Below are 27,860 nucleotides of genomic sequence, written 5' to 3'. Positions count from 1 at the left end.
TAACTGTAATCAACTCAAACATTTTTGATTTATGAATTATCATCTACCCTATCTTTGAAAACTCTATTATGGTTACAAGCACTTCATCCAAGTCACCTATCTACCTCATTTCTATAATGGATAAAAAACTCCCAATAAAATTTAAATTTTTGCAAAAAACAGCTGTAAAATAATGCAAATCTACCTTTCAAAATATTTTGTTTCCTTTTAAACAAGTCTGTTATTTCTGAAAATCTTTCCCAGATATATGAGCATTCAGTCATACATGAAGAAATGAGAATATGCAATACCAGACACCTGATAAAATCAGCCCTCATCTATTGCAAGAGTCGAAACTAAAATCATTGGATGATATCTTTAAATATGAATGTCTTAGCAGTGGGATAAATTGTAAAAACACTACTTTCTGTAAACAAAACATGCAATACATTTTTTGAACTGTGCTTTCAGTTCCAATTTGAAGAAAAGGTCAGCAATACACAGAAGCATGGGTGTTTACTGTATGTATCACACACACTTATGGAGAAAAACAATTTTAGTACAGAGTATAGTAATAAGAATTTTTGAATAAAGCAATTTAGAGTTCACAGGATCCATAAGAAAGAAAGCAGAAAAATGCCCGTGATTTAAGAGGCTTTTTTGTTAGAGTAATATTCTATGGTCTGATGTCACACATTTCAAAAGCAGGAGGGGTAGTCAGACGCGTTTCCTACACTGACCAAAGCGACATATATTGCATCACTAATAGCTAAATGACGGGGCTTGGTAACCAGGGAAACATCTTAACCTGACGTCAGCAGGATAGTAAAGTAACAGGTAGAAAGGAAGTAAGTTCTGCGTACATTTAAGCTATGTAGAGAACATTCTCTGTGTGGCATCTTTTAAATATAGGACAGCATAGCTTTCCTTCAAAAATTAAACAGGAACAATACACAATCATTTTTATTTAAAATTAAAAAATGGTTCACTACTTAAAATAGTGAACCATGAGACACTAAAAATCAAAGACTTGGCTATAATTTAGAAAGGCGTTCCTATTTGAATAAATCACTCATCTATGTCACAGAATCCCGCAATTTCCATTTTCAAAAGGCTATATTTATTCTGCAGTTTTAGGCGGATAATTTATATAATTAATTTACATGATTGCATGCACCTATTGCGGAACAGTGCTCTCCCCAACACACTTGGTCTCTGAATTTATCTGAACGTCCGGAGGGCAGAATAAAATATTGCTATCACCTGCATCTGTATATTCCAGAACAGTGAAGCTCTCTCCGACCAGTCAAAAAGCTCCACATGGTGAAAAGCCTATATATACTTGGAGGTGCCCTAAAGGCTCGAGGTTAAAATCCACTGTATAAATACAGCAAAACTAGCCAAGTGCAAACAGGATTGGTTGGGACTGATTACCTGACGTGTCTCCTCTGCTCATTGCAGGCAGTGGTGCCTTTTGCGAGATGATCATCTGCATATCTGGGTGTCTGAATGCGATCAGTCATGGCTGTGTTAAACCTCAACCCTACAGGAAAGGCGTACATTTTGCACCCTGGGTGCACAGTGAGCAAAACTAGATGGTTTCACAAAGCTTATTTTAATGGAAAAGCCAGCTTCATCTCTCTCTGAGGGTGAGACAGGGCACTGAGCTAGTACCAACAACTGGGGAAGTTTAATTTGAAAGAAAGTCCTAATCGTTGTTTTTTTTTTCAGGATCACCTTAATTGCAAAGCCGGCCTCTGTATGAAATATTTGTATTAGCAGCTCCACAAGATTATGGGTGCATGGGCATAAACATTTCGCAGGAAGATACAGATTAGCTTGAGGAGCAGGGTAAAAGGAAACAGCAAGCCGAGTTTTTTGTTAGTGGCCACAGGTAGATTAGGGAAATAGGGAAAACACAGATTTCTCTATGAAAGACTCAAATTATTACAATTTGTTCTTAGACCATGGAGATTTTGAAAATAGCCACCACTATATTGCTAAACGGCAGACAGCTCTTGAGAAGTGAGCAAATCGGTGGACATACAGAGGGGTTTAGTTCCTTAATTATTTTTTTTTTCGTGAGGTAGCCTTTTCCCTTATTTTCTCCCAAACCCTATGGCACCCACAAGTTTTTTAGTTGTCAAGATTTGTTAGGTTATCTGCAAAAAGGCTGGGAATGAAAGAACTGAAAGTAAATGTGCATTGGAGTTGGGTTCGTACTATTTAAATAAAAAAGCAGCCATATAAAAGAAATCTCTGTTTCTGTATCATGGGACAGGCTCCGGGTTATTGCACCAATTACGAAGAATAAATGACTTTCTTAAAATGGATAGATGGATAACTAAAAACTGCACATGAGATTCCTGAGTTTCTGAGTTTTAAATTTTAATGCCTTCATCTTCCTTAGATCATTTAGACCTTTCTAATATGTACTGTTCTGTGGTATTTTGAGTTGAGCTGTATTATGAAATGGAACTAAATATTTGGGTAACTGTTCATGACATTCTGTACCTGCTTTGTCTCTCTTAACTGAATCTGTGGTCTTCTGACACTGCACTAAATTATAGTATGAGGACAACCAATAATCAACTCAGGAAATATAATTTCCCTTTTATTTTTGTCAAATATTTAAATAAACTGAAAGATGTAATTTTGTGGTTAGCAATTTCTAAATAGGATGGAGTTACGTCGATATTTGCAAGAATTTTCAACTTTTTTAAATAGTCCAGTATAAACAATTTCGTTAGCATTTTATCTTTCTATGTAGTGGAATATATTCAGGGTATACACAACCTCCTCTGCAAACTCATGTCACACTCCATCTCTGGTGAAAAGAGCTTTGTGTTGGGTTACTGCTGGATGTTTGTCAGGTTTGGGAGGGAATTCAAATGTAAGCTTAAAACCACCATTTTCATTTACACAGAACTAGAACAAGGGAAAAAAAGTCCTCACTAAGCACAGATCTCCCATCCCATTCGACACCATGAGCAACAACAACTGATTACTTTATGTGATCGCAAACACGGGCATTACACCATACAATGCGGAACAAGAACATTCAGAAATCTTCAAATCCAGTGGGCATTCAACATCACTACAATGAAGGAGAAAGGGATTTGGGCACATTTGTAGTGAAACACTAAAAATGGATGATAAATGCAGAGCAAACTCCAGAATGAAAGGATAGTTTTTATGTGATGATGACAAACTGAAACGCATTTCTCGCCGTGAAAAAAAGTCTGAACAGACATTTTATGACCACAGAAATAGTAATAGCAGAGAGAAAAAAAAGCAGCTCTATTAAACCAGAATTTAGATGCGATTAAACCCACCATCCTGAATAGGGCCAAATATTGCTAATTCAGTTATAAAACACAGGGAAACAAATCTGTCCAGGACATTTCTTTATTACAATTATATGATGGGGTATAGCAATTAATTACAAACACTATTAGTGGACAGACATTTTCATTTAATAATTCCATTTAAATTCTGGATAATTTTTCCCACACCTGAATACAGTATATACTGTATGTATAATGAAATATAATATACACAAAGCTATTATGTATAATATACACACAGATGTGTGCATGTTAACCATCCCTCAAGTAGCTTGATGTCAGAGCAAAGATGGATGCAACATTATCTTCATTGTGTGTTGCTTCCAGTACCTATATTAAAGTATTTTGGATCATTTGAGATCCGTTATTACCATTTTTACATCTACTATATAAGGGTGTGATCTACCACATAATTACAGCTGATAAAATCTCACTGTATGTTTATTCTGTATCCACTCACACATACTGTACATTTTTGATGCTGTTTATCTGGTATCTGCATTACATATACATTATTTTTAACAAATAATTTGTCTTAACAGGCAAACATTAAATGCTACATGAAAGATAAAATAAAAATAATGGTATAATAACTTAAAGTAAAATCAGCTTTCCCTGGTCTTCATTTGGGATCTCATATTTAGCATGTGTAATGTCTCAAGGTGATTTCAAAGTTCTTATTTTTTCCCTATATTTACTTTTCGTAAAACAACAAAGCATTCTTGAAAAAATAGTGTCTAAAATGTTTACAGATCTTAGGAATCAGTGGACCGTTTTATACAGAAACAAATGTAAAACAAAAAAAAATAGTTTTAAGACTCCTGGCAATAATCTGATACAGGATCAATATTGTGTTCCCTTTTACAGCATTAATTCTAGATATTTTTAGAAATTATCCTCAAACACTCTGTTTTCCTATTTTTTTTTTCTTGCGCTTAATTTCCATGACATTCTATTCAGACGATTTAGATTAAACATTCCTGTCTGCGCAGGCACTGCTTTCCGACATATATTAGGTTTTGTCAGATAGTTTCCACCTTTAAAAAATATTTCCCCTTTAAAATATCAATGATTGAATTGGGCTACTTGCCTATGTAAACTCCAAAATAAAAATAAAAAATTCTAACAGAAAGAAACAGTGGCCTACATATCAGTAAAGTACATAAAGAGTTTTGCAAATTTTGTTACACAAACAAATGTTTATTGTATAAACATTTTCAGAATGCAGTGACTAGCAGACAAACATAGGAATTTCATCAGTCTTGGGATAAAGCGTATTTGGACAGGCATAAAGATTTGAACATTTTGGCACAACATCTGCCTCTACGCAACTGACCTCTGGAAGCCATCTAATCCTTTCAATCCATTTCAAGCCAGGCACAAATTAGATCCCTTCAGGAAATCAGATGTCACAGATTTTAGGGACTGCAGAGAACTATGGTGTCTGGCAAAGCATGGAAAAAGTACCAGTGATCACAGCAGACTAATAATCTGGCAGCTTTAGAAAAACACGCTCAAAAACTGGGGCTTTCTACAAAATGTCTGAGCTACACCTAAATCCTCCAAAAATAGTAGACGAGTCCGTGTAACAAAGCCCAACTACTGTACTCAGAAGCTTTTATAACTATATTTTGCAATTACCTAATACTCTGTAAAGAAAATGTCAAATACATGAATTAGGGAAACAGAGAATAGTAAATGTGAACAGACCGTAAAATGAAAAAAGAAAACGATGCTGGCAACAATATGCAGGAATGCAACTCAGAACTTGGATTTTTTAAAAATCTTTTCCTCTAATAAAATTTAGACGTCCAAATCCTTATGACAATCTTCTGTGTGGGTATATATAAAATAAAAAACTGATGATGCCTTTGCTGACTTAAATGCATTTGAAACAAAGATATTTGAATCTAATTTGTGCATACTGAAACTGCATTAAATAATTATGTTGACAACTAGCTAACAAATAATTTCTATTATAAGAATAACAGTATATCATTGTAAAACCCCTCATATTGGAAAGTATCTTTTGGAAAGTAAATTTCCTGAACTGGAGGCTAGACTCCTCCTTGCATAATCTAGACAATATTATAAAGTTTAACCCGAGTATTTATCACTTCTACTGAAGTCAGTTAATCCCAAATCACATTATCTGCTATTACAAACTTTGGACCTAAATGGTATGGTTCCTTAATCCTACATATCTTGGTTAATGAAAGCATTACCTTGGCCAGGATGCTACTGCATGACATCGTCTTAATGATTTTATTGTCAAAGGAGTATATGTGCATTGATGCAAACATGTAATTTAATCTGTAACTATTGATAAACGCTGGTACTAATAACACCCTCACAAATTTTGCTACAGGAATGATATTACGTAAGAAAAATAAGATTATTCGAATTACTAATAACATTATTTTATGACTTATTTTTTTCAGCACATAGTGTGATGTTTCCGACCACTGTGGAGTGAAATAATTATGTATTCATTCAACGTCAGGCGTTTTGAGCAACGTTTGCCATTTTTAATTTTTTAAAGCAAAAGACCCCCAAGTCGACATTATTTATAGGGTGATATAAAAATTTAAGCGTGATAGATACGGTTCTGTAAAAAAAGAGAGAGAGAGATTCGATAAAGAAAGCAAACTATTGACGCAGCATCCAGGGTTAAGATAACGTCAACGAATCGGTATCAGGAAGGTACACGGTTAATGTTAAATACAAAATGGATGCTCCCGGTTGGTATTGGGTTATATTCGTAACGTTCTCGCCGTCAGATCTTGCCTCATCCAAAAGACAGACCATTCCCCTAAACTCGGCAACGTGACTTCATTTTAGAGGCTTAAGGAAACCTGTCACCGCATCCGTAAGAATTGCTAAATCGTTCTCCGTTCAACAAGGTATGAATCATAAACGTCAGTACCAACTCATTCTTGTTGCGTTCTTATTGTAACCAAGATTTTAAAATGAGTGTCAATGTAAAAAAAAAATGAATGTAAAAACTGAAAATAGGGGGGCATTCTTTTGTAGTCGTCTTTTTGCAATTTGGCAATTCTATTTTCCCCACTTTTTTATCAATCCATTTCAAAACAGACCTTCACTTTTACATTTACAGCAATTATGGCAAACTACCGGAACAAACAGAATATTACTATTTAACATAGTGATAAATAGGATAATTATCAAAATAGCGCATTAGGAGTGAATATTCCTTAGAAAGCTACTATTTTCTTTTAATAAAAAGTCTGATTAATTATAGACAAGTTTTCGTTACGTTCAAGCCACAATAAGCTCACCTTTATTTAAAATAAAATTTAAATAACACAATTATATACCTCCAAGCGTTTGCCCTTTTGATGTTGAGGTTGAAAGGCTGCGTATAGAATGAAAAAAACTATCACACAAATCAACGTCTTAAGAAATAATTACAAGTGGATGTCAAAGCATTAAAACTTTGAAACCTAAAGAGCTTAGAAGTTAATGTGTTCTAACAAAACTGTTTGGATTCGCATACAAATGTATGTGTTATTTTATTTGTGATGTAAACGAAAAAAAGTAAAAACATTTTGATCTAAGTACAGTTTTCGTTCTCCACAATTAAATATTACAATTGTATTACAGTGTGAGTGTAATAATAATAATAATAATAATAATAATAATAATAATAATAATACTTTATGAAAGCCAGATAATATGAAATCCCTGGTCCGTATTATTTGCCGTGACGTTACCTCTGCCTAGAATTTTGTCGTAACTTAACTCTTTTGTTAGTCTTGTCTGCCCTTCTTATGATCTTTGTTGGTTTCTTAGTTATTATAGATATAAAATGTCAAACAACAACAACAACAACAACAACAACAAAAAACATATTTTAGATCTGTAATAAAGTGTAAGAAAATTCTGACATTTTGATTTTTAAAAAAATCAATTAATCCTATTATTATTATTATTATTGTGGTAGTAATTGTAATTGTATTAGTAGCTAACTACTATTGCATTTTGAAATATTAAAATCAATTATATTGGATTGGTTTTGTACTGTAATTAGGCGCATTTTTAAAATAAAACCAGTCATGGGTTCTGAGAAAGAAGGTGAATTGTTAAACAGTTCTGTACACAAAAAAAAAACAATATCTGCCAACTAAAATACGTTTGTTAGGAATATTATTGAAATCTAGGCCTTATTTGCACAGAGATAAATACAGCTAATAACCTAGATAACACCAGTGTAACACGGGGAATAACGGAGCAGTAGCCTTAGTCGTTCTTTACATGAATGGATCTACCCTTACTGAACGCGAACAGTTTACTACCATTAAATATCACTATATCTACGAAAAAAAAAATGCATTAGAATCTGCTCTTCAACGTAAGATTAAATATAGTAAAAGACTCATTCAACTCACCTATATACATCGCCGCTGTTAGCATCAACACGGCCAGCTACTGCTGCTGCTTGTCCAGTCACGTTTAAGGCAAATTTTAAGATGGGTTCCCCCCCACCACCACCACCAGTGCGGCCCTTCTCAGACCCCCCGTTCGCGCAGAGATTTTGGGCGAGAATAACTGACAAGTCACATTAAAAAAAAATAAATAAAAAAAGACCCCAGTAAAGGAGGAGGAAAAAAAAAAAGAAGGGAGAAAGGTGGGAGAAAAGAAGTACGGGGTTCCGAGAGAACAAAACAAGAGGGGTAAAAAAAAAGAGCCAGATGAGTGTGAAAAGAAGCTCTAAAAAGGGAGAAAAAGGGAAATGTGGCGCTCTCGGTAGCGATGCTTGAGATTGTATGGAGGCCTCCTTATTATAAGCCGTCCCGCTACCATTCACTCTCCGCGGCCACTTGTCACATCAAAAAGCGTTGCCGTGGTGACAGCTCCACATGTTGCTGATGGAGCCTGTGTGCTCAGGATAGGCCGTCCATGACAAACAGAAGTGGGGGGTGGGGGTTTGTGACGGGACGGTTCTCACATTGGAAAATAAATTTGCTAAAATATAAATTAGTATCCCCCCCGCCACCCTCCACCACTTCGCTTAACAGCATCATTGTAACGGCTACGGGACGCTCATGACCCCCGATTTTAGAGTCCAGGAAAAAAGGAGGGCGTGGGGTGCCCGTTCCTCCAGAAAAAAAATGAGAACAATTTGTTATCGCAGGTCTTTTTTAAATTCCGTTTTTCCACGTTCTCAAATAGGTAAATAACGGCTCACAAAAACACATTTCTGACATCGAGCTAGGCATTTAAAAATGCTATCGCCACGCAGCGCCCTCCTCAACAGTAAATGAGAAACTGAGGGGTGTGTGACTCATAAGCGCTTGTTTTCTCTCACACAACAAGACCCCTGGCTGACCGAATGTACTGGAATTCCTCAAACATACACAAAAAAAAATCTTTAGAATAATAGCCTATCCTTGATATTTCTTTGCAAAATGGAGTTTGCATTATTTTTTTAAAGGAAAAGAAAAACAGTTCTGGGACACCTGTGAGAGGATCATTGGGCTACAAATAATCTGAGGGAAAACAATACAGTTTCTTTTAGAAGAAGGTCTGTAATCATTGCCTCTCATTGCCAGTTCGGTGATGGTTAAAGACATTGCCCCAATCTGTGTGTGTACTTTCATTTAAATTAGCTGGTGTACGAGGGAAGTCTTTAAATTAAAGTCAACTGTACATGCAAAGTATTTAAGAGGCTTTAAGTAAGAAAGGTCTTCCAGCAGAACAGCTGAATTGTTTGTATGTTTCTTTCATTAAGAATGCATTGGCAAAATTCATTTAATTACAGTTTAATAGTAAGTTCAATGATTTTAGTTTATTGCATTCTAGATATAAGGTAGCATCTCCTTTTGTAAGATATGGGGCCATACTGAATCTTACATTTTTCTCAATATATAATGTTTCGCTGTATATATCGGAACAGCTTTGTGAAATCCATTGACGTATCTACATCAGAGAGTTTAAAATGGATATATTGAGGAGGTATTAGGTAACATGTTACATGTGTTACAAAGGCACTGCTGGTCAGAGCCATGGGTCCACACTGAAAATGTTACAAATAAGTAAGAATCGGTCTCAATTATTTTTATGAAATGACCTGTGTTAGATATCTAACCCTGAATGCCTATGTTGGTTTGATAGCAAACAAGAGGGATCTATCCATAAGGAACGTTTATAGTCAAATGACAGAGAAATGATCTTTTGTTGCATTTTTGTTTAAATCTTTAATTCATGATCATCACAAATAATAAATTGCTACGATTCTTCCTACTGATGTCATTATTTCCTAAACAGCTATGGTGATCCCGAAATCACAAGTGTGATGAAAATTATATGCATACAATATGGCTGCTATGTAGCTTTAGCCAGGTCAGGGGTAGAGCAAAATAAGACCAGACGTCATTAAAAACAGTAGTAGGCAGCACAATCAATGGAATTTGCGGGGTCTGTGGAAAAAAAGATCTGTTTTGAAAGTTCCAATTGTGCTTTTACAATTCCCACATTAATACAAACTGCTTTCTATTAATAAAGTACCAAATTGTAGGTAGACTTGCAGCAAACTGCTTCACAGGCTTCCCATAATTGCAGTTCTTGTGGCTGTGGTTGTTAAAGGTCAGAATATACAGTATCACTGATCACTGATGGGGTTATGTAGAAAGTAAATTTATTTTTTACCTCACACTTACAGCTGTTGGCTGCCACGGTTTAAAATCAACAATCTGTAATATTCTCTATTGGGCCTTGCAATAGTATTCACCCCCCCTTCCAATGTTTAAACAACTTGGATGTTTAAATCTGCATGGGTGTTAAAATGTGTCCAATGCTATGACAAAAGAAAACCAATTCTGGTGCACAAAATACGTCGAATGCCCTGACAAAAGTACATTAATTCTGGTGCACAAAATTACTCTGACAATTAATAATAATAATGATTTGGATAATAAATGCAGTTGTCTCGGTAAGGTTTCTCAATCAGAGATTGAATTTCAAGTTCAGCCATGAAAACCAAGGAGGTCTTAAAAGACCTCAAGGACAAGCTGTAAAAAGGCACATATCAGGAGAAAGGTATAAAAATTTCAAGGACTCTAAATATCCCTTTGAGCACAGAGTCAGCTATCAAAAATAAGTATAAGGTGTATTGCACCACCTATGCCCTGCAAAGATCAGGCTGTCTAGTTACCATGAGCCCAGAGGAAAGTGCTGCAAAGTCCAATGCATGAGATGGGAGAAAACATCCAGAAATCAACAATATCCTGGCAAATGCACACATGCTGGCATGGAATTTGCAAAAAAAACACCAAACATAATAGTGATATGACAAACCTGTAGCAAAAAAAGGTTATTTTCAGAAGAGAAAAGAATTTGAAATATCTGGTCTAAGTGCAAAGCGCTTGCCTAGCACAAACTGTACACAACACCCAGTCAACAACATTCCTCTTGTCAAGAATGGTGGTGGCAGTTTTCTATCTCATCAGCAGAGACTGGGAAGCTAGTCAAAAGTGAGGCGAAAATGGATGGAGCAAAATACAGTCAAAAGACGAAAAACCAAAACCCGCTTCAGTCTGAGAGGAGAACTCAAACTGGGATGAAAATTTACCTTTCAGGGGGAACAATGATTCAAATGTACTTAGGAGTAGTTTAACAAGAAGCATGTGAATGTCGTTTAATGGCCCAGTCAAAGTTTTGACGTGCATCCAACAGAAAATCTGTGGAAAGGTGCTTCTACCACATATTGACGGAAAGAGTTGAACACTTATCTAATCAACATATTTGATTTGATATGTTTTCATATTTTATACATTTTGGCTTTCTGTTTTTGGTGACATTTATCTTTTCACCCACGGATGTGTGTTTGAGCACTCAATTTCTCCTTGAAAACATTCATTTTAAAAACATGTTTACATTTGCAATTCAGCGGGACATAACTGCAATGGGGTGAAAACATTTGCAAGACACTCTGTAACATTAATATACATTGCTAGAGCTCCATTTAATATGTATTGTCTCTTTCAAAAGACAGCCAGCTTACAATATTGCTTAGTACAAAACATTCTGATGCTCAGAGTTATTGGTAGATGACCTGTGTGACAATGTCACATAGATCCTGCAGAAAATATAAAATATACTTAGCTTGTCATATGACATTTATTCATTATGCAACATAAAAAAAATATTAAAAATTGCCACACACAAGACTGCATTACAATTGCACAAGTTTGTTGCTGCTGATATCTCTGCAGCAGAAATGGCCAAAAATTGGTAGTGAGCAGCTCAGCAAAAGTCTGAAGCTCTCCCACCTGCACTAAAAGGAAAATGAGAACTATGGACTAAAGTGCAGCAGGTTTGAAGGATGAACAGGTTACCCTGAGAGGTGGAAATAGTAACAACAAATTTTATGGAGAAAGTTTTTGGTAGCCTGCAGAACATTTCTGAAAATGAGCAATGTTCCTTCTTTTCTCCAGTATAATTGCTTGGCAACCCTTCCAGGTGTACCTATGGGTTTCTGTGTCCTGATCTCAGAGAAAACACATTGCTTTGAAAAGTTGGGTTTGGTCTCAAAACATCAACAGGTATCACAGGCAGAATGTGAATTACGGGCCACTTCATTGAGTTCTCTGCAGCAAAGATTGTGTCCAGGATCCCTTTACATGCCTCAAGTTAAAAAAAAATTAAGCTCTTCCAAAATTGCTCACAAACAACAGATGTGAACTATTAACAATTAACCACTGGTTGTATGGATGATATTTATCCAAGATTTCAAGTGCAGTTCAAGTTCACCACAGAACTGTACAGAACTGTTTTTTAATATTTGTTTTTGTAGATTGTTAAGCAAAGGCTGTATATATCATTTGGGATTTCAGTTTAATACATAATAATATGATATAATATAGGGCGGCACTGCGGTGCAGTAGTTATCATTGTTAAACAGAGCTGGGACAATTCTTGATTCAGTTCTGGACCTGGGGTGCTATTTGAATATATGTTTTCCCCATACTGGCAGGTTAACTGTTTTCTGGGAAAACTGGCCCTGGTGAGATTTTTGTGTCTGTGTTTCTGTCTTTATGTGCCCTGTGAAGGACTGGCGTCTCCATCCAGGGTGTATCCAGCCTTGCGTCTGTTGCTTGCTGGGATAGGCTCCGCCCCCACTGTGACTCTGAACTGGAAGAAGTGGTTAGAAAATGGATTGATGGAGGACATGATCTAAAAGCTGCACATGTGATTCTTACTCAACCAATACCCGAGAACTGTAAACATGTTTGCTCACTAGAAATAATGACAACACGTGAGATAAGGGGTGGTTAGTACTTTATGTGATTGCACTTTAGTGATTGAGATGTGTTGTGTATGGTGATAATTCCTGTGGACACCTACACATTGCTCCATATTCACAGTTAAGCTTCAGGGTTTCCAAGCTTCTAACACAAAGTGTCTGGCATAAAGGACATACACTGTCAAAACCACACTGACTCTTAGGACTTCTGTAGAAATGGGCTATCGTCAAATTAAAAGCAGAATGACTATCCTGGGGCTTCACTCGTATAGGACAATCAACCCATTAACAATCTGTTACATTTCCCTGAGACTGTGTTTAGGGACTTACATCAACATTGTGTACAAGTTACTTGCAGAACTGGCACTGCTTGGCTTTGTAGCAGCGTGCATTATTTCAAGGAATACATGGAAAAAAAAAAATCTAAATGTTGCTCTTGAACTTGAAGCAGCCTAAAAATAATGTCAGCTTCTTAAGGTGTCTGCACTATGCTGTTAGGGTAGGATGACCATTAAACTGCCTTTAATGTTAAAGAAAGCCAGTAACCAGTGCACATTTACTCTACTGAATATGTCTGCCAACTGGCCAGGCCAAACTATTAACTTCTGTTTTTAAGTAAAACAAAATATTGTGGTAAGGCTCAGATTTCTGAATTACCCACCATAGTCATAATTGTACATAATGATCTACACATTGACTGGCATGTTGTCAAATGACAGAAACCTGCACAAGCACGTCTTCATAAGCAATAGGACCAGGTGACAAGTGCTCTTTTCAGAGGGCCTGACATAAGAACATAAGACAGAGTACAAACAAGAGGTAGAGATTTAGCTCATTGGATTGCTAGTATCTAATTGATTCAAAGTCCTTATCAAGTAATTTCTTGAAAAAAGCCAGGTTTCAACCAAAAACCCCTTTTCAATCTTAAAAGCACTTTCATTTACTTTTTTGTCTCATTTGGTTCATGCTTCACTGTTGACTCAAGCAATTGGAAAGGTACTCAGATGTACAGAAAGCACACGGCTCACTTGCATTTAGAAGACAAAATGTTTTCCAAGTGTGGTGCAATGGAAGTGCCCGTAATTGCTGTTTCTCCATCATCTGTGATTAACGAAAGGTATACAGAAGCTGTGAGGACACTCACCCACAAGCCAAAGTACGTTTTCAGAAAATATTTGTACATGAAAAATAATTAACAGCACCTGACATACAACATTTGCAGCACAGCTTAGTGATGTTTAAATGTATATTTAACTTTTTTTTTTGCTTTGTAAGTCAGCTTCTGGAAAGCCCCAAGTTATAAACTAACTAGCTTTAAACTAGTGGTTGTACAGAGCACACAATACGCGTTACCTTCTCAGTTGTACGAAGCCAAGGAAGTCAGACAGAAGCCTCGAAAGAAGAAAAAGAAGCGAGCCTGAAAATACATCAGGTACATTTTACAACAAACACTGAAAAGGGCTTTTAAAGTTTGCAACCAGTAATTTATTTAATGTTTTGTACTAAATCAAGCTCATCACATGTGGTTATATGGCTGTGTTACTCTGTAGTACTACAAATGCAGGCAGGTGATTAACAGGTGATCATTGATCTAGCAGGGGCTAGACAGTGCCGCTATGGAAAACTGTGGAACTGACCCCTTCTTCCGCATCTCCCACAAACTTTAGTAGAGGAGAGACGCACACAGGTACGGGCAGGTTAATTCTAATTTTTACAAATTTCGTCTTGAGCCCTTGCCTTTCTGCACACATACAGTTTCTGTATGGCTTTCCTTTGTTTTTCAGTGTTAACGTCACTTTTTCATTCATGCGTGGTGTGGACACATTTTCTTTCATTCAAAATGGGAAATAATGCTTTTAATAATAAAGAAAACAGGAAGAAATGCTGTAAAGCTATTGACAACTCTTGCTGGTTACTTAGCAACCAGAGTTAACCGATGTACAGTGAAATTGCTTTTATAATACCCAAAAATGAACACTTGAGTTTTGATTAGAGTGAAATTTTTCTTCCTTGACATTTGATGAAAAGTTGGAGGTGAAACGTTTGAGACCTCATCATTTCACCTAGATGGAAAAAAACTGTCGGGCCTATTTCCTGTTTCAAACAACAGAGCCAGCTATCAGAAAGTGTTGATATGTTAATAGTACTCTTATGAGATCAAAAACCTTGGCTTCACACATGCAGGCAAACGTTTGTTACTTATGTGGATGTGGTATATGTGCTGGATTTTATTGACTGAAAATCCTACAAATCACCATGAATTGATAACAACACAAGCTATTATTACTGCAAAACATTCTTTCTTCACCAATTCATTTAACTACCAGCTGCCACTTGTGAGTTGAGGACAAGGGTTTGAATAGACTCTTAGTCATTGCTAAGCCAATTGAATGGCCAGTAAAGAACACATCCTTCCTAGAAACCTGCAGTCTCTCAACCACTTATACAGTGCAATAATAGAAATGTAATAAATGATTTCACGGCTTCAAATGTTAGTGTTGCAGCCTGAAGCTGCCACTAGACTTTAAACATAGGAATATAACTCCCTTATTAAACAGATAATCCATCATAACGATTTCAGACTATATTTTATTATATGGCTCAGGTAGTATGGATAAGCTGTCAGCACTAAGTTCTTGCTCTTAAACACTACTCAGTTCCATCCATGTGGCTAAGGATCTGCACCTGTGGCTGGAAGGTTGCCGGTTCAAATCCTGTGGCCGGCAGAGGAATCCTACTCCGTTGGGCCCCTGAGCAAAGCCCTTAACCTCAGCTGCTCCAAGCGCGCCATATAAATGGCTGACCCTGTGCTCTGACCCCAAGTTTGTCTCTCCCTGTCTGTATACCTGTGTGTCTCATGGAGAGCAAGCTAGGGTATGCGAAAAGAAAAAATTCCTAATGCAAGAAATTGTATATGGCTAACAAAGTGTTCTTATCTTATCTATTAAGATTGCATAGGCCCTACCGTGGTGCATTGAAAGTCATATGACCCTTTCATAATGACCTGTAACCACCAAGAGCTCCAGCTTGTCTAGGTTTGAATGCCACAGCATCCTACTCTTCTGGCAGAGGATGCTTCTTCCTCAGAGGGGTTGCAATGAATAATCCCTATCCATCGATAGCTTCATACATGTATATGAAAAACTCATCAAGAATAAACTGCTCCCACAGAGCAGATGTCATCTGAAATGAACAATAGTGGAAGGCTAGACTGTATGTCAAGCTCTGGTTGAAAATATCTGAGTGGTGAAAGCCAGACTTATCAGAAGTCCAGCCCAGCAAGGGCTGAAACAGAACGATCAGTTGTCTGCCCCATGAAATAAGAATCAAGTCTGAGCAAAGTCATCACGCAGACAAATCATAACTCATGCAAAAGTCGCTTCGCTAACCTCTGCATCATTTTTAAAGAGCCATCAGCAGCCATGTCACCCTGGGACTCACATCTGGCAACCCACTGAAGCTCAGCAGGTGTGAGCCTGGTCAGTACCTGGATGGGAGACCTCCTGGGAAAAACTAAGGTTGCTGCTGGAAGAGGTGTTAGTGAGGCCAGCAGGGGGCACTCACCCTGCGGTCTATATGGATCCTAATGCCCCAGTATAGTGACGGGGACACTATATTGTAAAAAGGTGCCGTCCTCCGGATGAAACATAAAACCGAGGTTCTGACTCTCTGTGGTTATTAAAAATCCCGGTGTCCTGGCCAGATTTCCCATTGCCCTTTCTTTACCAATCATGGCCTCTCAATAATCCCCATCCATGAACTGGCTTCATCACTCTGTTTTCCTTCCACTGATAGCTGATGTGTGGTGAGAGTACTGGTGTACTATGGCTGTCATTGCATCATTCAGGTGGATGCTGTACATTGGTGGTGGAGGGGAGTCCCCATTACCTGTAAAGCTCTTTGTGTGGAGTATCCCAAAAAGTGCTATATACTGTAAGTGTAAGCAATTATTAAAATATTTCTAAAAAGTAGATAGGAATTAACTCCCTGTATTTGTAAGGGCTGTCTGAGTACTTTCAAGTTCCAAACCTCTGATTATGTTATGATTTGCTGGTGAGAGGCTGTATACATGTCAACCAGTATACTTTATTACCAGTTGCTTTATTATCAGCCAATATACCCCTATAGACCGTGAGGTAAACATTTTCTAATCAGGCTCAACAGGCCTAGTAAACCCTAATACCTACAAGATTACTTTCCTAGCTACACGTTATAGCTCCTTGTAAAGGCGGTCTTTCTGGCTTTCCAGATGCCCATGAGATTACAGTATGATCAGACGGAGAAGTCGCTGTTCTCCCTTTTAAGATTCTACAACTTGTAGACACCCAGTGCTAATGAAAAGCCAATGGCCTGAATGCACGCACGTTCCAACTCCTCCTGAGCGAATATAAAGGATCTATTGCAGACCAGACCTAATCAAGAAGGCAGAAGCAGAAAGGGGTGTCGGAATGGGGAACAGGAATAAAAAAAAAAGGAATTGCTATTTCTCATTTCGACCTTGTACAAGTTACCCAGATCCATAAATTCACTAGAGAGTGTTTTCTTTGCAAATTCAAATTCGATATGAAATTCAATATACAACATCAAACAAAAAAATATTTCACATTAGAATTGTGTGCGTAATCACTGCAGAAGCTGTAAACATGGAAATAAAAATGGTTTATTGCACGCTTCTCTGAGAAATAGTCACAAGCCTCAAATGGAAAATATCACTGGGCAGAACTACTAGTCAGCTAAATTAAACACCTTAAGTTACATTTCCTCTTAATTTCCCCATATATGAGTTCACAAGACAGCTGTAGAGAGTTAAGACAACACCCTAGAGAAAATTAGGTCTCATTTGATCATTAAGGTTTCTGTATTTAATCTGTGAAGGATTTTATGCAACTGGCCAAAGGAAAAAATTTTTGGGGTGTCATCTCCACAGCCAGCAAAGGAAGTGACCTCTATACTGGAAAGTCAGGGTACCAGTGTGTTTGATGCTTTAAAGGGCTCCCAGCGACTTTTTAGATGTTTCCGTTTTTTTCGATTATTTCTATCGCATGCCCACAGAATTCTGAAGTGAAGAGTCTAATAATATCAACTAGGAAGTCAGGAGGCTCGATATCTACCAAAGGAAAGATGGGAATCACGTCTAATGACAAACCAGTTCTGGTAGCAACGGTTCAAACCAAGATGTCAGGTCAAAAAATACCAGTCGAAACCTTCTTTACACCTTTAATGCGTATGACAATCTCACACATTTATGTCTAGGTAAATGACAACAGTTACTCGGATTCAGTCGTCTATTTTGATTCAGACATGATGAATATGTAGCTGTTTAGTGGACCACAAAAAACAATCAGACACAAGCTCAGACAGCTATTGCATCAGTTTATTATTCCATTTTTTTTTTTGCCCTGCTCTTCCATAATTGCAAGCTATTATGGCTGCATGTATGAAACACTCCTTCAATCAATACTAGGTGCGACAGGCCAGGATTACAATTAATGAGATTGAGGAATAATAATTATGGGGTTCAAATGCCAAGTGCCTCAGTTTCTGTTTAGACTCCGGAATGAGAAAATGTTGAAACAAAAAAAAGAGGTGGGATTTATTTAACATAAAAGAGACTTAAAAAGAGGCAGGTGCAGCCAGGTCTAATTAGTGAATTAAAAATAAGGGAGGAAAAAAACCTACGAAACCCGAGAGTAAGCGCCTGCCAGATATTGAGGGGGGGGAGAATAATTAAAAAATATGAGCGGCAGAGTGCAACAAAGGAGATTATTCCCGATTGAAAGGTCTACAGCAGCTGAACACAGGCCGAGAGACAGAAAGGGTTTGAATAAGCAGAGATAGCGCATACAAAGCCGAAGAGCAAAGGCAGATGAGAGAGGCAACAGGGCACAGGAAAAAGGGAAGAGGGAAGTAAAAGAAGCAGGGAGAACCACACAGAACCGAGAAAAACGCGGGGGCCCGGAAAGTTAAAGGAGCAACCAGAAATGGAACCAAACAATAACATGGCACTTTTTGTAAGGAAGACAGAAAGGAGGACAGAGAAAGAGAAAGAAAGGAAAATGAGAGCATGATGGGTCGTTGAAGTTGAGACAGAGGTCAGGGTAGGTTCATGCACCCTGGCCTTACAAAAAGTATAAGGTAGACGGAAAGAACACATTTATATTCCCAAACACGCGCGACCGCCAATTCGGCAAAATGCAACAGTTATATCCTACAATAGTGTGGAAGTCATTAAACTGGACTGAACACCCTTGAACATTAAACCAAAATGCCATACCAAGTATAAACCACTCAGTGGCCAGTATGCACCTACTCTTAAAAAATCAGCCTCACAATGTTTACTTGTGTGCATGTAAGGGGCTCTTAAGATGTTTCAGTCAATTAGAAGTCAGATGAACTGAAACCTGTAATCCAATTACAGTCACTACCTTCTCTTCAGAAAGCAAAACTGCCTGTGCTTCAGCTGGAATGCATACGCCAGGAGTCACACGCAGTGCAGATCATCCCTGAAAGTTTATTTCCAAGCTTCCATGCAAAACTACTGGGTTCCTGGAACAAAACTTGAATATTTTTGGTTGCATCTATATAGAATACGGAGCAAAGTTTGCTCAGAAGAATAAGACAGCACTATGGTTGGACAGTAGCCTGTCCATGTGCACATTAACATAAAAAAGTTACATCATTTGTTTGCATATTCTGAAGCACTGTTTTTAATAAAACAAAAAGCTCTGTAACCTAGTGAAGTCATTCTCAGGACACTGCAAGCAGTGTCTCACCAGAGACAATGAGATCTTATAGACCAGATCTTTGCAATTCCTCACACAACTACATGTATACCAACTACATTGGTATATTCTCTGTGGGCTGCATGTTGCATGACATCCCATCGCTCCACCAGAACCGACAGCAGATTTACAAACTCTGCTTCACACAGAGATCTGAAAATATGCTGCATGTATCTGGCTTCAGCCCTAAAAGGAAAGCTGAAGAGTGGCCATCTAATTCATTTCTGACTTGTTTTTGTTCTAAACCAACATGCACAAACAAAGAATGCACTTGAATAACCCCTAACAGATTACCCATACTTTCACAGAGTGTTGTTATTTGCTTCTTTGATGCACAGTAAGGCTTAGGAAAAGGGCTCCAGAAGTCTTCATGAGCTACCATCTCTCGAATTTGAGACTATCCTGCACTCTCCAAGGTTCTTACGTAAAAGTTTAGCTTCCCTCTCATGGTCCCTTGATACAATGGAAACCTATCAATTCAAGTTTGGTACTGTTGGGTATACCCTCCCCAACACTTTTCAATTTGTTCAGACGGTTTAAAAAAAAAATCACATTTTGGTCTATTGTCATATCTTGATACAAAATGGAAAACATCTCATTCTAATCGTTCCAGAGCTGGGAAGTCTCGGCAGAGTGCAATATAAACAGAACCATGTCTCTGAAAGAGAACCTTGCAAAATGTCAAGATAAAGTATCTGATTTCAGAGCATTTTCTCAATGACTTTGACATCCCAAATTAGTCAGATTGACTTGTGGGAGTTACGCTACACCTTCTAAAAATGTTGAAACGTTTTCCATATGCAATTTTTTAACCATACCACGTGCGACATGAAGAAGAGAGCAAACATGGGAAGTGATCTTTGCATATCCTGCATAATATCCCTTAGAAGGCTCAGCAGCGCCTTTATTTCTTGAGGTGCCTCAAGCGATGGGGGATGCCAATACATGTGTTGGTGAACTTCTACCGCTGCAACATCGAGAGCGTCCTCACCAACGGGATCACTGTGTGGTATGGCAACACCTCTTTGCGAGAAAGAAAGGCACTGCAGAGAATGGTCAATATGGCCCAGAAGATCATCGGCTGCGGTCTCACCGAGATTAAACAGCACTATGAGGACCGCTGCCGTGGTAGAATTCTGGCCATCACAGAGGACAGTCACCACCCCGGGCATGAGCTCTTCACCCCACTGCCCTCAGGAAAGAGATATAAGAGCATACGGACACTTAACACTAGATTCTTCAATAGCTTCTATCCACAAGCAGTGAGACTGGCGAACACATTTAGCCATCCCCCTCGGACCACACCTACACCATCACCATCTACCTCTTTATAATTTCTTATCTATTGCACATCTCCAGTCATTGTTTACACGTCTGTATTGTTTACATTCAAACTGTCTACATGTTTACCTGCACATTGTCTATTGTTTGTTTGTACATTGTCTTGATGCACTGTTTGCACTTTGTCTTGTTTTTTACACTTGTTTTACAATCGAGAGACTTTCTGTAAGTAAGAATTCCATTGTACCAGTACCGGTTACATATGGCAATAAAGTTCAAGTTCAAGTTCGAGTTCAAGTTCAAGTTATTTACAAATCATTATTGACATTAACACTTATCATCTATATTATAGGAATAAACCTTCTCAACATTGGGACTATTGCAGTAATCATCCAAGTAAAAACACTGCCCTATTTAAGCAGCCACTTCAGAGGTGGGGTTAGCCCAATAGACTGCCTTGCTCTTGTTGCTTACCAGAACAGCCTGCTGCTCCCCTGTGACCCAATATTGGATCCAGTGGTTAGAAATGGATGGATGAATGAGCCAAATTGACTCAATCGGAATTAAAACAGTTGTTGGGGAACTTTCTCCGCTTCCCCTTAAAAGACAAGTCAGGAGGTCTGTCTCAGAGGTTAAAAGAAGTTTTTATTTCATGCGCATGGAAGCGAAACGCCCAGTGATGCTCCGTGTATTTTTCTCAATGTGATTAAAGTAGACCAGCGCTCTAATATTTTTCTGTTATCTGTCACACTTGACCCTGTGCTAGTCAGATTGGCAGCATTCCAAAATCACCCTCATCTTCCTCTTCCCTATTTGCCAAAGATAACTTCTTTTGACACAATTGGGTATTTCATTTTGTAGCACATGTTCCTATATAAACACAGTATAGAATTACATAGTAGCCCTTGTGTCCAGCATTGTGTCCTCCCATTCCACTTCAAACCGGTTCTGTATGTCCGTCTTATAAAATACTGCAGCATCAACAGAAAAAAAGCATGAACAAAGTTTGCAAAGACCCTCTAAACACAGGTACACTAACACATTAACACTAAAAACAAACGAGACCTTCCAGCCCATTGAATATCTTTGGTTGTTAGCAGCTGATTGATCTCATCTAACCATTTCCTTGAAACACGCCATGACATCACCCTTGACAACACGGCTGAGCAGAGTTTGATAAAGGGCTCAAACACTTGGACAACACTTAATCTAAATGAAGAGCGTACTGCACAATTTCAACATAACGTCCTGTGATTAAGGTTCTGGTCTTTTAACTGTGTATCCTAACATTCTGTTCGCTTTTTATATTGCTAATCCCCTACATTGTTTAGAAGATGAAAGTGATGTAAATATAAGCAACATGGCCTTCTGAATAGCTTCTAAAAGGTTCCCATCTATTATTTATAGTCTGTGACACTGTCTTCTTGTAAAACTGTCATTTGGTCTGCATTATATGTTGTAAGTCCTTTTTTAATTTCCTTTATAGGTTCTACAGTGTTTGTTATTTTGTCCGTTTTGTTATCATGACTAAGTTTGAGAGTACAGAATTTCTATCAGAATCACCGATAGAAATGAAGAGCAGCCGTGGTCCAAATACACTGATGATACTCCACTAATTAACTCCAATCTGAGAATATACCCCTTATCTGTAGTCCCTGCTTCCTGTTCATTTCCTTGAATCCTTGTAGCCTGCAATGTGAGAATTAATCCTCGATGAGGACATTCCTTCTGAAAAAACTAATTGGACTGTGCCATATGCAATGCTTTTGTCCATTATTGCTGTTGCTCATTCAAAGATTTCTAAACAGTTAGCCAAGCAAGACTCTAAATCCATCCTCGACATATAAATCCTAGACAGTGATGTACAGTTGACATAAACTCAACATACAGTAGTTAAAGAAGACACAATTGTTCTTGTCCTGCTGGGTATCTGTGCTGTACTATTCATAGCTCATATTTATAGTTTTGCTAAATGGATCAGAGATTTGTTCAAATAAGACTTTGATCCTCCTCCACAAAATTGGCACAATCGGGAGTCCTGCATGGATCTGTTCTTGGTCCCATTCTCTTTGTATAACTCTGTGTTACAACCAAGTAAGGATTGTACAAGCATACGGCACAAGTTTTTATTTCCATGGTGATGACACCAAATTTCCGTTTGCATAGAAACTGGCATTAATGAAGCACTGTCTGCTTTGTCTCATTGCTTGGAGTAAGACGCAGAAAACTCAGATTTGAACTCTGGGAAGATCAAAGTTATGCCCAAATAAACATACTGATTAAAAGAAAAAAGTTATGCTGATTGCCTCACCCTAACAACTCCACAAAGATATTGTTCCACCAACTCCACAAAGACACAGAAAAGTTGATGCTCCTTGAAAACGTTTAAGCATTCGGCTCACAAATAGTGGTGACATCTGTTACATAGTCCTTGCATTTGAAGTTCATTTTGCAATGTTGTTAAGGTATCTTTATCATTTTCATAACACTGCTGGTGTCCACTCACTTCTCTTCCAATATGACAAAAACAGCTAACTCACCACTTTTCAAGTTTGATTACTGTAATAAAATCATTTTTGCCAGTTTTTGCAATATACAGTACACCAGAATAACAAAACATGTCTATCACACCAAAAGTGGTAAAAAACAAGGTTACATCATTATTTTATCTGTGATGTTACAGGAACCATACCAATTTCTGCAAATTACAGGTGAGCAGAAGTTTGTTTTAGGAGCAACCACTAAATTTGCAATATTTAAACCTATTCCATAAAATGTATTGGAAAAGGTCACTCCCATAAACATAAGGACCTCAATGTTGAAATCCGCACACAAAAATAACCAAATAACCACATTCTAGAAACAGCAAAGGTCATTTCAAATGCAGGTATCAGATATTGTCTTTGGTGCGTGTTGGTTTTTGTTTTAAAAATGTTTCTTCTAGAAAACAAACAGCATCACAACAGGTATCTATTGGTATCAAAACACCTTATCTGAAATTCCAAGCCATGAGATCATACAGTATCTTATCATTGCAAGCTAACAAACACTGACAGTGTTGACAGTATTCTGCATCTTAAAGATCCTTTTCCTGGCTTCTTTCTAATCCCCTTCACCTACTGTAGCACTATTGACATGTGATTGCAGATATACTATATATTAATATATGCAAAGGAACAAGTTGTGTTTTCTCTCTTCTCTTTTCAGCTTGGAATAAACCTATTACTTGTTCCTTTGCAGACTACGCATGCTGACACAGCTACCCACCTGAACTATATTAATATATTATTACATTACAATATATTTTGAACTAAGGTTTACTGTAAACAGTCAGATATTCCAGTATAAGACAGAAAATGAAAGTAATAATTAAATGACATGTAGTCATAATATAACAAATACGTTTTCATTTTTTGGATGGGGGCATCCTGTCTCATTCTTTTTCCACAGTGCTGCTTCATTCATGCTCCTCAAACAGCTTGAACCAGCAATTCATGGCAATAGTTGAGTGATCCATTTGCAGACACAATGAACTTTGGCTCCAAAGCAAAGACAATTCTGTGAACTAAAAATGGTCCACTAACCACTAGACAAGAAACCAGCATGAGTCCTGTCATCTGACTGTCCTATCTTTATCACAGTGGCAAAAATACAAAGCCTTTTCTACTGAGAATATTGATTGTATTAGTTAAATGTGCTCCATATAGCAAAATGAAGAAAGGTGAAAGGTTACCTCTCCAACACCTGTCTGTAAGATCTTGAGCCCAGTCTCCGACTCCAAAAAGGTCTTCTCAGCCACTGTTGGAAAAGAAAAGAAAATGTCAATTTCTTAAATTCCCCCAAGAGATGGACCAAACTTCTTTGGTCAGCAACCCTGTGATATGGAATTGCGTAACTGTGTAATAATAATTAATAATTCCTTACACTTATATAGCATTTTTTCTGGATACTTTACTCAAAGCTCTTTAAAGGTAATGGGGACTCTCTTCCACCACCACCAATGTGCAGCCCCCACGATGCGACGGCAGCCATAGTGCGCCAGTACTTTCACCACACTAGCTCTTAGTGGGGAGGAGAGCAGAGTAATGAAGCCAATTCATAGATGGGGATTATTTGGAGGCCATGATTGGTAAAGACGAATGGGAAATTTGGCCAGGACACCGGGATAACACCCCTACTCTTTTCCAAAAACGCCCTGGGATTTTTAATGACCACAGAGAGTCAGGACCTTGGTTTCACATTTTTACAGTATTGTGTCTCTGCCACTATACTGGGGCATTAGGACTTACACAGACTGCAGAGTGAGTGCCCCCTGCTGGCCCTACTAACACCTCTTCCAGCAGCAACCTTAGTTTTTCCCAGGTCTCCCATCCGTGTGTTGGCCAGACTCACACCTGCTGAGCTTCACTGTGTTGCCGGTTGTGAGTTGCTGGCCAGATAAGAATAAAACACTGTTTTATGTTAACCTCAGTTGTGAGTATATTGTATGTCAATTATGATTTGTTGTACACAAAAGAACTTAGAAAGCTTTGCAAAATAGAGGAGGCAGGCCATTCTGCAAATTTTGTTCATCCCCTTTCCAGTAGTTAATCAATCCCAGAAGTGAAGGTTTCCTCTGCATCCTTTCATTCTTGATCTCGGATTGGCTTTATCAATACCTTTGGGATTTATAAAATTCCCGAAGCAATTCTTGTTTTGTTTTCAAGAAGCATTTCCTTCTTCATACCCAGCCCTTGAAACAGACTGGGTATGACCCTCCTTTGAAACCAGAAATTATCTTGGTTACTCTTCAAGACTTTTCAGGACAGCAATAGAACATGTGCAACAAAATTCAACGCTTTAATGATGCACTTTGTAATTAGAACATGGCTTCCCATTTGTTTATGCCGTATTAACTGGAACTACTTGGGAATAAATCCCTTCCCGACTCCTTTCAAACATGTCAACATCAATCTACCATTGCCTCTAATATATTTCTGTGACTGGAGGCGACAAGCTGAGTCTCATCTGGGGTTAATGGTGTTTGCACTTCCAGCTTGACTACCTTACCCAAAAGATTTTTCATACAATAGGTGTTATTTTGCTGTATTTATGTAGCTGTCCTCGACTCAGCAGTTAAGGAAATCTGGAAAAAGATATTGATGAAGAAAATGATTTCTTAATTATTTACACGACAATAATTTACTTATTGTTAATAAACATCACTGTAAATCATTACGAGTGCCTTATTAAAGAATAAACGTTCCACCATGACCAGGGCATCGTAAGGTAATTTTCACACCTCCATAGGAATGGGCCATAGTGTAAATACAGATAGAGAGAGAACAGAAAGAAGGGACATCATCATCACTCATCATTATCATTATCCTTATCCCACGTTATGGTGTGGGAGAGCTCCTTTTTCTAATCAGATTTGAACCAGACTCTGTCCAGGTCATCCAAACACTGAAAGGAGTGCAGGATTCAGGGCTTTCATATATAAGAGATCCTTCTGCCTTATTTAGTTGGAAATTCTGATTACCTGCACAGCATTTTGGGATCCCCAGATTAAAAAACGCCTTTCCCTTTTTAGCAATGTAGAATAAGGAAATTGGTTCTCATTCTCATTTTGTTTATGGTTTTAGGCATACATAATTTAGAGAGAGAGATTTACTGCTCATTAGGATTCATTTGATTAGGACACAGGTTGTCTCTATAGGGCCTGTTCAGGTGTTTGTGCTGTGTATAAGGATATAATTTGGTAGGTCTACACGAGGTGTAACTCTGAAACTCACTGAGTTTTCATATCTGTCTATAGTGCATCCATTGTGTTATTATTTAACACATATTTGTTAGCTTGGTGCAAGTTTGGACCAGATTGTTACTAATTTTCAAGCTGTGCTAGCGAATAAAGAACACTAGTGTCAAGTAACTGACATGTTAGATGAAATTATTAGTCTTGTGTCAGAACCTGATTAGTCAGTTAGTGTCACTCTGTGGTTCAACAACCTCTCTATTTTTATACTTTTATAATCCCCCAATTTAACTGTATAAATGCAGCAGACAGCAGTGACTGTGGTTGAATTATCTGGGTCTTTTTTACTTTTTCAATTTCCATTCCAAGTTTCAGCTTTAAACACAACAACCCCCCGTCTGCATATAAGAAAAACACAGCTCTTTTGACTACCCACATAAATGATTGCACTCCGTTAGAGTACAGCACAATAATACGTCAATTTAATTGTCCCTGCTTTTTTGATAGCAGTGGTTTTTGAAATAATCTCTTTACAGTTTTTGGCCTGCACTGTGCCGCTGAAAAAAAACAACAACATATTAACCAGCACACATGCAAAGCTGTTTATTTTAATGGAATCGGAGTCCTGGAAAAAATATAGACATGAATGTTTTTATATTTGAGCTCCCTGCACTACAAGAACAATTTGTTACAGATAACATTATGTGTAAAACATCTTTTAAAAAAGTAACAGATCAAACTTGATTTTTTAAAATAAATGTCTTTTCTGAAGTTTTGCTTCTCTACTGGGTTTCATTCTGGCTTAGGGCATGTCTTGTATAGAGGTCTTCCCGTTCAGTCCATGTTCAACAAAACGGATTTGTGGGTTTTCATAAGGTGCTACAGTTCTCTCCCACCCTCTAGATACCATCTGAGGTCTCTTTATTTCACCTGTCTTTGTGTGTGTGCCATGCAATGGATTGATGTCCTGCCCAAGGTGTATTTTTATCTTAAGAACTGTGTCTGCTGGATTAGGGGCTCACTGCAGATCTTCTCAGTGTCACAATCGTAAACCCCTTCTCTTAAGGACGCTCCAGCCCTTCCTTGTTTTCTACTGATCTTCTGGACCTGCCTCCGGTTCCTGTCCCCTGTCCTATAAAAGCCAGGCGTTCCTGCCAATCTGGGCTCAGCTTTGGAAGACGGACTCCCAGAAGCCCGCCTACCTGCGAGTCCAGGATCTGGGTCCTGGACTGGAGCATCGGGTCCCGTTACCCCCTTCTTATTCCCTCGACCCTCCACCGGATCCCACTCTGGCTTTTAACTCTGTCTGTCAGGATGGATCACCCGGTCTTGGACTTTTGCTACCCTCTCGGATTTGCCTCGGATTCCCTCGGACTGTTTGCCTCGGCCACCCCTCCCCCGAACACCAGCGCACCATGGACACGCCCCCTGTCTTCCTTCCAGCCCCTTGCATGCCTTTTTGCCTCTGTTTT

At 38.1% G+C, this 27,860-nt stretch overlaps 1 protein-coding gene across 1 annotated transcript in view; it reads right to left on the bottom strand.

Annotated features, from left to right (window-relative positions):
* The window catches only part of LOC148648797 (receptor-type tyrosine-protein phosphatase-like N), a 151,072-nt gene that overhangs the window by 37,301 nt on the left and 85,911 nt on the right, over positions 1 to 27,860 (bottom strand). Inside the window, exon 12 of the mRNA XM_088606732.1 lies at positions 24,388 to 24,452. Coding sequence (XP_088462858.1) covers positions 24,388 to 24,452 — 65 coding nt within the window. The remainder of the gene's footprint in view (positions 1 to 24,387; positions 24,453 to 27,860) is intronic.

The sequence above is a fragment of the Lepisosteus platostomus genome, chromosome 14 (genome assembly GCF_059453375.1).
Source record: "Lepisosteus platostomus isolate fLepPlt1 chromosome 14, fLepPlt1.hap1, whole genome shotgun sequence".
Lineage (NCBI taxonomy): Eukaryota > Metazoa > Chordata > Actinopteri > Semionotiformes > Lepisosteidae > Lepisosteus > Lepisosteus platostomus.
Note: the sequence above shows the minus strand (reverse complement) of the source record. Positions and strands in the feature narration are given on the sequence as shown.